This window comes from Scylla paramamosain, chromosome 32 (genome assembly GCF_035594125.1).
Source record: "Scylla paramamosain isolate STU-SP2022 chromosome 32, ASM3559412v1, whole genome shotgun sequence".
Lineage (NCBI taxonomy): Eukaryota > Metazoa > Arthropoda > Malacostraca > Decapoda > Portunidae > Scylla > Scylla paramamosain.
Window position 1 is genome coordinate 3109530 of NC_087182.1, and position 11725 is coordinate 3121254.

Here is an 11725-nt window from a genome sequence, read left to right on the forward strand (position 1 = left end):
GACCTTTGCAACAATGTTTCGTCTTTAAAAGTCCTGAAAATAACATCCAAAAGGCAACGTAGTGCGAAAAGTTTTGTTTTTAGTATCAGTCCTTGTCAAGGTTGGATTGAAAGGAAAGAAAATAATGCAGCACAAATGAAATAGTAATGTTCATTTCAGAATACCATTTTCTCCACATAGTTTGATAACAGTCGTGATAATAAATAAGTCGCAAGAGTAATAGATTAACTAAGGAGCTCCTTGCTTTACCTGGCCGCTGTGCCGCACCTGAGTCACGCTAACACGCTTCATGCACCACCTCACCACCACCACCACCACCACATTCCTGCCGCTAATGAATAACCGGCCAGGCACGACAGGAAGACGTCTGGTAACTCCTTGAATCGCCGCTGACACAAAACGTTGTAATGTATCGAGGAAGTGACGTAAGAAACTCGCGTTGCCAGTGCATGAAATATTTACTAGGATTTGTGCATGATCCCGCTGGTAGAATAATAACGTAAAGTAAGTTTTTTAAGCTGAGTGGTAGTATCATGTACTAAGCTGCACGAACAAAGACGGGAGTATGTCACGCTGAATTGAGTGGAATCTGAGACACGCGGGCTATGAGTCACGCGGGCTCAGGTGAGGTGGCCTGGTAGTGGTGGCGGTGGTGATCTGCCCGGTGACGCCTGGCACCTGCTGTACTTCCCTCCACCGCCTCGTGTAGTGTTCCCCGTGAGCCGCAAGATAACATGACTGTCGCGATAAGGAAATTTGTGATTAGATAAGACCATTGTTTTAACTTCGCATTCGTGTTTGTGAGACTGAAAAAACGTGCAATGAAAAGTTAATACGTGCAATGTTGGTGCAACTTGCGTTTGTAGAGGCGAAAATCTAACCGATACCTCTCGTCAATACCGAACACGGAGACCTAATATAAGGTAAGAAGACGATAATATTACTCAAGGGACGCTGAACTCCTGGGAAACTATTCGTGACTGTAGTGATTGTGATATCGTAGGTAGTGGCGTGTAGGGGGGTTAATAGTGCGTGTCTACGGAGTTTGTGTGTGAGGGACATTACCGATACCACATGGGGAGGGAGTAGAGTGGAGGAGGACTGGGTAATATTGACGCAACGAGCACACACAGACCCCACGTAGTCATCATCATGGAGGTACACATTCCACATCAGTCAGTCTCACAACAACACACCTCAACTGCTTGCAGTGATCATAGCCTCACATTCCCTTAGCGGCTTCCTTTCCTGTTTGCATGAGACTTAACAAATCTGCGCTTGACCAGCATTGCATCGGGACCTCCTTAGATCAGAGTAGTGTTGTCATTAGTTAGGTGTTCGTTGCCCTGACGACCACCCGCTTCCCTGACAAGTGTGCGGCAGCAGCTGGCTACCTCACCTTACTTCCTAACACGCTCTTAGAAACACTGACCTTGGCCCGCATTTTTAAACACTGCGCAGTCTTGGCCCTAGTTTTTAATACGCTGAAATAGATGTTATTGGCTTTTTAATGAATGTTTTTCATGATTAGTGATAGTTTTAATAAATTCTGCATCGATAATGAGAAAAAGAGATCAGTAAAAAATCTGACATATAGTTTGTGAGCTCTGGAAAGAAAAAAAGAGGGCCGTATTAGATAAGTGTTTAAGAATACGGGTCCGTGACTTCTTCCCTCTCTCTCGTAACCGTAACCTAACTACATGGTCTTACCTGGCTTATGGGGGCTCCTTGATCACATTTTTTTATCACTTCTACCTGAGCTAAGTAAAGATAAAGCGTTTTCTCTTCTCGACTCTTGTAAAGTTTACCAATTGCTGTTAATGGAAAGATGCAATAAAGAAATCATACTAATACAACAAATCTTATTCATTTCTTCACCTGTTCGTGTCTCTGTTTCTTACCACCAGTATGCGTCATCACAACTTCCTGTTTTCTCCACACTGGTCACGTTTTCTTCCGGAGGCAGGCATGGCGGGGCTGCGGGCGTGGGTGGTGGTGCTGGTATGGGTGGTGTGCCTCACCAGACACGCCCACGGCCAGCTAGGGGTGTGGGACGTGGAGGAAGACACAGAGAGATTTGACACGCCGAACGCCACAACCAGTCAGCCGTTGCCAGACACATACTGGGAAAGTGAAGGTGAGTGTGAGTCAGAGGTCATGTACTCAAACACTCTTGGTTCTCATAAGGACTATTTTCAAAGACCACAGTGATGTTCAGCCCTGTTCTCGTGTTTTTTGTTTTTTTACTTTCTTCACTACAACAAGTCAGCTGCTGCCAGACACACACGTGGAAGGAAGAGGTGAGTATGAGTCAGAGGTCATGTACTCAAACACTCTTGGTTCTCATAAGGACTATTTTCAAAGACCACAGTGATGTTCAGTCCCGTTCTCGTGTTTTTTTTTTTTTTCTTTTTTTTTTTTACTACAAGTCAGCTGCTGCCAGACACACACATGGAAGGAACAGGTGAGTATGAGTCAGAGGTCATATATTCAAACACTCTTGGTTCTCATAAGGACTGTTTTCAAAGGCCACATAGATGATTAATCCGGTCTTAATGTGTTTATTTATTTATTTTTTTCATTACAAGTCAGTTGCTGCCGGACACACACACACACACACACACACACACACACACACACACACACACACACACACACACACACACACACACACACACACACACACACACACGATGAGGGAAGAGGTGAGAATGGGTCAAAATGTATATAGTAAAATATTCCTGGTTTTCATAAGTACTATTTTCAAAGACCACAGAGATGATTAGTCAGGTTTTCATTGTGTTCCCATTATCGTTGCTGCATCATCATAAAATTATCATGAGAATTAATAAAACATCACTAAAACTTCCATAACTTTAATTGGAAGCTGTTAAAAAATTGTCGAAGCAAGACGTGAAAATATTTGAGAATCTTGTCCAGTTTTCAAAAGCCACAGGAGTGATTAGATGGATTCTTTGTAGTTTTTTTTTTTAATCTTTTTTCTTATATGATGCAAAATACTTATGAAATTATCACTTGAAAACCCCTATATCAACTTCAATTACATCCTGCTAAAAAGGAAAGGTGATGTAAAACGTTCTAGTTGTTAGTAGCGTCTATCGAAAGTATATTCAGTAGAAGATTACACTTGAGTATTATATAAAAAAAACAAAGAGAAACCAAAGTAATCGAAGAGTTAAAATACATAAATAAATTAATAAATAAAAGAAAGAAGGAAAAAGAAAGAAAGAAAGAAAGAATTAGAACAAAATATTAACTAAAGCACGTATTTATTTCTTAACCCGATGAATGGAGCCCAAGTAGACACAATCAACCTCTATTCTACTACAGGCAAGTGGGGAGATGGCGCGGCGGGACGAGGAGAGAGCGGCCTGGTGGTGAGGGGGAGGGAGAGGAGGTGGCGGCCGCTGCTCGATACCTACCAAGGGTGCTACGACGGGCAGGTGTTTAACGGGACCCTCATGTACGTGAATCTGACACAGGTGAGTGCCAGAGAGAGAGAGAGAGAGAGAGAGAGAGAGAGAGAGAGAGAGAGAGAGAGAGAGAGAGAGAGAGAGGGGTGCGTAAAGAGAAAGAAAGAAAGGATACGAAAGAAGGGAATAATGATATAATAGGTATTCAGATAAATGAGATGAATAGATAAATGCACAAATAGATAAATAGATAGATAAATAGATAGTTTGAATGATAGAGTATACCTGCAAGTTTTAGAGAGATAAAAAAAAAAAAAAATCGAACACTGTATTTCAAAACATCAAACATCTTATATTTTAAAACGAACAGAAATGAAAAAAAAGAATCAACTCCACACAGGTGATGGATAACAATCAACTGGAGGGCGTGGAACAGGCGTGCTTCCACATGTGCAGCAACAAAAAGCCCCTCTCCTCTATGTACATCGCCGTCAGCCCCGCCGTCAGTAGTGGGATGGATGGCTGCGGCTGTCAGGAAGCACGGTATCCTGATAATGAGGTAAGAAATTTAACTGTTTACTTTTTTTTTCTTTTTTTTTTTTATGGATGTAAGAATTCGGGAAGTTATGTGTTTGATAATATGTCTTGAATGTCCTTTGGGTTCTAATAATAAACTAATTTTTTTTTCTATTTTATCAACTTATTTTTTTTATTTATTTTTTCTTCATGACTACAATGATTAGGAAAGTTATGTATCCGATGATTTGTGTCTAGTGTCTTGTAGGGGAAAACAAAAGTGTTGTTAGCATTGTTCCCTATCGAAGTCGGAACTGTAAAATAAATAAATAAGGTAAATGAAATAGAGGTAAATAAGATAAAAGTAAATAATTAGAATAAATAAATAATCGACATTTATTTGCTTATTCATTCATTCATTTATTTCGTACAGTAGATTAAAGATTGCATTTTAAGAACCTCTGAAGCAGTACGTAAGAAAAACTAAATAATTGATCGTTCTTTCTCTAGATGGACGATGTGGAGTGTGATGGGGAGCAGAATTATTACCGTGTGTACTGCGGTCCCACCAACGAAGACTGTCTAAATCACGGCATCACGCTGGCGGCCTCCTCTCTCCTCCTCTGCCTGCCACTCGCTGCTCTTCTACACTCGCTTGCTACGAGTTATGGTGTACCGACATGGTTTTAGGCTATCGTTAGAATAAAAATCGAGGGGAAGATAGAGTGAGATGGAGGAATGGAATAAAGATAGAACTGCAAAGAATGGGAGGCACGGAAGATGTAAGGGACAGAAACAGCTGAAGGAGGTCCGTGCGTGGTGTCAAGGATAAGGCGAAGGTGATTGCTTGGTGCTAATTACGAGAGGTGTATAGGTCATGTTCTCAAATTTCAAGACATATTTTGAATTATCCTTTTCTGATTGTACTCTACAGGGACCAACACTTCATTGAACCTTTTTTTATTACATTTTTTTTTCTGTTGTCTTAGGCCAGTACCTCTCATATATAAATAATAATAATAATAGTAATAATAATAATAATGTCTTTCATCAGGCTCTAGTAGAAGTTATTTGGGTTTTCAAGGGTGTTTTTATGATTCTAGTGGTAGTTTAACAAGGATTCTGCTCGGATAATGGGAGACAAACATTAATGATCTCTCAGCTGCTCATCTCTGTGTTCTCTGGGGTATAGAACTTAAGAGAGAACTAAATGTTTCAAAATACGAGTCTGTTAGCTGTGTTCCTAATAAGAGGGTGTTTTTGCGTCCGTCCTTGTAGTGATGTCAGGTAGAATTATATTTTAATCCTGCTTTTTTTTTTTTTTATAAGGTGAAAGTGTGTTGAAGAGAAAATAAAAATATGTACTCGTACTGTACATATACAGATAAGAATAAAACGTGGGAGAAATCAAGTACTGCAGAGGTCAATGGCCACAACAAACTATAATAAAAGTCAACCCTACCGCAATAACGGAAAAAAATACAAACATTTTTTCCTTTATCAACGACGTTGTTCCGCGTCCAACTTCGTACATAAAAATGAAAGTAAACTGGGTGTACTGTATACGAGATACTATTTCATATTGTTTCGGATACGTTCGGCAGATTTCGTAAATAAAGAGTATGCTTATTTTATTAAACAACTTTATTTCGAAAGAACCTAGTCACTTATATAATAAAAAAAAACACTTATATAAGAAATGTAGAGAATGTATAGCTGATAATCCTTAAAAAGCCACAAATTCCTTTTTTTTTTTTTTCGCGGTGTGTGCACGGAGGTGGCCAAAGTAATTAATATGTTAAAACAAATGCTAGAGATTCAACAATAACAAAAAATCAACAATAAAAAAAAACAATAATACCAATTAGACATCCATAAGTAAGCAATATAATCAGACACCAAAAAAAGTTAATTAAATAAGTAAAACAGCAGGAACCATTATAAAGACTGACTCCACACTCACAAGCTGATCCTGGAGGAAGGTGGGACGAGCAAGTAAGTTTATGTATATTTTTCTTGTATATAGGGCATTTTGTAGCAATATTTCATTTAGGCAATAGTCATGTGTGTTTGAGAGTGAATTGCGGTGCTGGAGAAGCTTAGGTGTGGCTCAGAAATAGGAGGAAATGATCATAAGGTACATAACTTTCTTTATCCTGTCTGTTATTACCCTAAGGCACGCCATATTTATTATTACTATTACTATTGTTGTTGTTGTTGTTGTTGTTGTTGTTGTTGTTGTTGTTGTTTGCTATTGTTGTTGTTGTTGTTGTTGTTGTTGTTGTTTGCTGTTTATTCTTCTTCCTCTTCTTCACCTTAATTATTAATCTAATACAAGCAATGAACGAGAAAATAATACTGTTGGCAGTGTGTGTGTGTGTGTGTGTGTGTGTGTGTGTGTGTGATACCATTTCAATATAGAATGTCATAGCATTTTATTATATTTATTTTGTTTATCATGTCATCTAATCAACAGGATTTTTTTTTATAAGAGAAACAGGAAGTCATATTTAATTATTTGTTCTTGCTTCATTTAGTCAGTCAGTTATAATGAAACGAAACACATAAAAGTCTTTAGTTATTATCTTCTGCCACATTTGGTCAGTTAATTATTGCAGGTGTGGGCAGGCAAATAAAATTAATGAAAGTGTGCACGTAATAAAATGAGAAGTCAAGAGTTAATTGCTTTATGTATTTCTGCTTCATTTAGTCATTTAATTAAACGAGTGAATGAATGAGTTAAAAAAATGCTGAATAAAAATGTAATGAAATGGAGTTTCGTGTTTAGTTAATTTGAGTTGTTTCCGCTTCACTTAGTTAATTGAGGGAGTGAATGTCGAAAAAGAAAAAGTTTAATTTCATCCATTTTATTTCTGCTTCTTTGATACATTAAATTCTAAATGTGAATATTGAAGTATAAATGTGGAAGTCCGTGCCTCGTCAGTTTATTTACTTCTGCTACAATAGGTTGACTGTAAGAGTAAAAAATAAAAAAAAAATAAATAAAAAAAATAAATAAGTAAATAAATAAATAAATAAATAAATATGTATAAAGCTCAGTTCCAGTCTCTTGCTAAGCTATCCAAACGAAACACTCTTTTTTTTTTCTGTAGATTATCAACATGGGAAGCGTTTTGGCCGGATAGCTTACAAAAAGACTGGAATTACCCCTTTTAGTACACTCCCAAACGAAAAGCAGCGGCCAAAGTTGACTGAGGAACCTGATCACGACAGAAGTACTTTTGTTGGTTAGCTAGCAAACGAAAAATGGTGACTGTGGAACTGACCCATAGAATTATTCACACGTACGTACAGGTCTGATGAACACTAGGCTACGAGGGACAAAGATTATATGTACAGGATCCCAATACTGTAGTCTGTACTAGAGAGCAATGACGCTGCAGTCTGTAGGAGCTAGAAGATAAGGTAAGAGAAATACGCATGCACATAGAATAGGAGATACAGAATTATTAAGCTACAGAAGAGGAATGACGTTAGTATTAGAAAATAGAAACATGTATTGAACCGAGGAAGACTAAACTGCGAGGGAAGAATAACTATCGCATAATAATAACTAAAAGTAGGAATTAGAAGAAAAACTGGGATAAATAAGCATGCACATAGTGTAGGAGATACAAAATTATTAAGCTACAGGAGAGGATTGACGTCAGTATTAGAAAACAGAAAACGCGTATTGAACCGAGAAACACAACGCTGCGAGGGAAGAATGACTTTATCGTAAAATTAGAGATAAAAAAAAAAAAGAGGGAGCAAGAAGATAAGTTGGAATAAATAAGCTTGCACATAATATAGGAAATGTATAATTATTAGGCTATAAGAGAGAACGCTGTGAGTATTAGTAGAATAAATAGAAACACGTGTATTGAACCGAGAAAGACTAGGATGACTAACTGTATCGGATAATAACCATATAAAAAAAAAGGTGTTAGAATATAAACTAGAATAGATAAACCTGCAACAAAACAAAACATAACAGAGAGAGAGAGAGAGAGAGAGAGAGAGAGAGAGAGAGAGAGAGAGAGAGAGAGAGAGAGAGAAAAGATACTAGTTCACGAAATAGGAAAGCCTTTAAGTTTTAGCAGATAAATTTTAAGGAGCAATATACTGTACACCCAGACAGCCAAATAAGGACCTCAGGGTTTGTTGCTTGGACTTCCTTTGTATTCCTTTGTATTCTTGCAACATCCTTGAAATTCAGGCACCTAGGAGATAACAGAGCCTCTTGATTATTCCTGACGTGTTTTCCTTTATGATTTGCAAGACAGGGATAGTAAGATACAGTAAGTTGTAGTAAGAATATTCAGGGCATGATATCAGAGCATCATAAGTATTACAGGTGTGTTTTCTTAAATGATATGTAAAAGAAAGGTAAAAAAGGTAGGTAGTTAGAATAGCTAGGGTATAATTTTTGGGCACCTTCGTTATTATAGACGTGTTAAATGTGTGATAAACGTAAGACAGAGGGAATGAATGCAGTAGGAATAGCGAAGGAAATGCAAGATAAGGAAATAGACATAGAAAGTAGCCTAGTGTGATGGAGGCGAGACTGTTCGAATGACTGATTGAAATAAACATGGAACAGAGATAAATACAAGACAAGAAAATGGATACAGTAAAAAAAAAAAAAAGATAAATAAATAAATAAATACATAAAACAATAAATAAATAAATAAAATCAAGAAATATAAGACAGATAAATAAATATAGTAAGATTATTAAAGAAGAGAATGACTATATATTGTTTGTGGCTAGGAATACACTGAGAGAGAGAGAGAGAGAGAGAGAGAGAGAGAGAGAGAGAGAGAGAGAGAGAGAGAGACTTACCTAGGAATTTTATTAATGAACTAAGAATATTTACGTAAGTATTTTAAGTATATTGAAAAGTATTATCCTCAAGGTGTTTGTTAATTAGCAGTTATAATTGTTAAGGTCAAGATGTTGATTTAAGTGTTAGAAAACGAGATGAGGTAGCAAAGGTCTCTCTCTCTCTCTCTCTCTCTCTCTCTCTCTCTCTCTCTCTCTCTCTCTCTCTCTCTCTCTCTCTCTCTCTCTCTCTCTCTCTCTCTCTCTCTCTCTCTCTCGTTTACGTTTTCTGTGATTGCCCCTTACTCGTTTTCTTTATCCATTTTTCTTATTTTTTCCTCATAGCTTAGAGAGAACAGGAAGAATAAAAATGATGAATGAATGAACGAATAAAAGAGTTAAGAGAGAAAAAAAACAATATTAAAGTAAAATAATAAAGAAGAAAGTCATTTATTTGGCCGCTGATAAATTACGTAAAAATAAAAAAAAAATAAAATAAAGGAAGTGAATGAATAAAAAGAGTTAAAAGAAAGGCATGAAAAGAAGAGAAAGAAAAGGAATGTTAAAGTAAAAATGATAAAGAATGAAGTCACATTTCCCCACAGATGAATTACGTAAAGAACAAAATAAATAAATAAATAGAGGAAATTGATAAATATGAAAAAAAAGAAAGACATGAAAAGAAGAGAAAGAAAAGAAATATTAAAGTAAAAGTAATAAAGAAAGAAGACACCATCTCCCCACTGGTGAATTACGTAAAGAACAAGAGGAATCTATAATTAATGAGAGAAAGAATTAAGTGAAAGACATCAAAGGAAAAGAAAGAAAATATGAGAAAAATAATAAAGACATTTTTCCCCAAAGACAATCAATATATAAACAACAAAATAAATGAAAGGAGATGAATGGATGAATAAAAAAAAGAGATACACAAAAAATAATACACATAAGAAAAAAATATATTAAATAAAATAATAATTAAAAAAACGAGGTGAAAATAATTTACGAAAGAAGAGTTTTTATATTTTTCTCTCTTACTTCTTTTCTTTCATATTTTAATACTCCTTTATTTTCTTTTATATTCTTTCCGTTCCTTCATCACTTTTCTCATTTATTTAATTTCGTTACGTATTTCCTTACTAGTCTAGACGAAAGAAAACGGAGATATTGTGAAAGTCATAGAAAATGTAAACTGGAAGAGAGAGAGAGAGAGAGAGAGAGAGAGAGAGAGAGAGAGAGAGAGAGAGAGAGAGAGAGAGAGAGAGAGAGAGAGAGAGAATATCGGTCACGTAGAGTAGGCGATAATGGGAGAGAACGAGAAGAAGGAAGGAAAGAAAGAGAGAGACAGAGAACAGTGTAGAGAGAAAGAAGGAAAAAAGGAGAGAGGGGATGATGAGACGTACAGAGAGGGAAGGGGAAGAGAGGAAAGCCCATGGAGGAAAGCGAGGGAGGGGAAAAAAAGAGAGGGAAACTGACGGAAAGGGAAATAAGACAGGAAAAAAAGAGGGAAAATTAAGGAAAGAGAGGACGATAGAAATTAGTAAGGAGAAAAAAAAGAAAAAAAAAAATTGATGGGTGTATTGAAGGAAGGGAAGGAAAGAGAGAGGAAGAGAGGGCCTAGGGGAATACAAAGGAATACAAAGGAAGGCCAAACAGCAACAAACCTTTTGGTCCTTGCAAGGCTGTTTGGTAACTACTTCTAACTAGCTACAGTGAAGAGAGACAGGACAGCATAGCAGAAGGCTCCTCCCCACCCACCACTCCCTCCAGCTTGCGCTGGCATGGAAATAGTTGGGAAAAGTACCATGCAGTATGGAAAAACTGACATGGAAATTTTCATAGGAAAGGATGAAAGGAAGTTCTACTATTCACCCTACGGTGAACTCTATACGCCTATCTGAAAGTTAATACAAGTTATATTAAAACTGTTGAATAAGAGTTTAAATAGTGAATTTAGTAATTATTCGGACAAGAAGAGAGCTTGTTGGGGATTTGCTTTTAAATATTTGTCTATTTTATTTTTGAATGATTCAATAGTACTGCTGTTTACAATTTCGGCAGGAAGTTTATTCCATATATTTACTATACGATTAAAGAAGAAATGTTTGGCCTCGTGGGATTTAAAACGTTTGGGTATAATCTTGAATCCATTATTTCTTGTTAGGTTAGAATGATCAATGGTAAAATAATTATGTGCATCAATGTTACTATATCCTTTGAAAATTTTGAACACTTCAATTAGGTCTCCTCTTATCCTGCGCTTTGTTAAACTAAATAGGTTTAGTTCTTCCAGTCGTTCCTCATACGGCTTATTGCGCAATCTTGGAATCATCTTTGTGACTCTGCGCTGTATCTTTTCTAGTTTTTCAATGTCTTTTTTGTAGTATGGTGACCAGAACTGTACACAGTATTCTAGATGAGGGCGCACCAGTGAGTTATATAAGGCAAGTATAACCTTTTCTGATTTAAATTCAAAGGTTCTTCCAATGAACCCTACTAATTTATTTGGGAAGTAAGAAGAGAAAGGGTGATGGAATTAATAAAGAAAGGAAGAAAGAAGGAATTAAGGAAATAAATGGGTGTATTGAGGGAAGGGAAGACGCAGAAGGAAAGTGAAAGGAGGAGGAGGTAAGGAGAGAGAGAAGGAGCGATGGGGATTAATGAAGGGAGGAACGAAGGAAAGAAAAGAAGGGAAGGGATAAAAGGATGTTGATAAATGTGATAATTAGAACGAGGATGCGAGAAGGAAGAATCAGAGAGAGAGAGAGAGAGAGAGAGAGAGAGAGAGAGAGAGAGAGAGAGAGAGAGAGAGAGAGAGAGAGAGATAGCGCTTCCCTAAATAAAAATAAACATCACCTTCTAACACGTGCGCGGCTGCCAAATGTTGCGAGGAGGAGGAGGAGGAGGAGGAGGAGGAGGAAGAAGAAGAAGAAGAAGAAGAAGAAGAAGAA

The 11725-nt window shown here is 36.9% G+C and overlaps 1 protein-coding gene and 1 long non-coding RNA gene across 3 annotated transcripts in view; both read left to right on the forward strand.

The window, feature by feature from the left end:
* Nucleotides 1-758: 758 nt before the first annotated feature.
* Nucleotides 759-5582, forward strand: LOC135089054 (uncharacterized). 2 transcript variants are annotated; one of them, XM_063984253.1, is made up of 5 exons: nt 759-923; nt 1908-2137; nt 3352-3503; nt 3835-3993; nt 4461-5582. In XM_063984253.1, the coding sequence occupies exons 2-5, from the start codon at nt 1909-1911 to the stop codon at nt 4638-4640; spliced, it is 720 nt and encodes a 239-aa protein (XP_063840323.1). In that variant the 5' UTR covers nt 759-923; nt 1908; the 3' UTR covers nt 4641-5582. The 2 variants fall into 2 exon arrangements, with proteins under 2 accessions (XP_063840323.1, XP_063840322.1); XM_063984252.1 differs by having other exon boundaries at nt 783-923; nt 1967-2137.
* Nucleotides 5583-5760: 178 nt separating this feature from the next.
* The window catches only part of LOC135089057 (uncharacterized), a 14188-nt gene continuing 8223 nt past the window's right edge, over nt 5761-11725 (forward strand). Inside the window, exon 1 of the long non-coding RNA XR_010261378.1 lies at nt 5761-5945. This is a non-coding gene — a long non-coding RNA (uncharacterized LOC135089057). The remainder of the gene's footprint in view (nt 5946-11725) is intronic.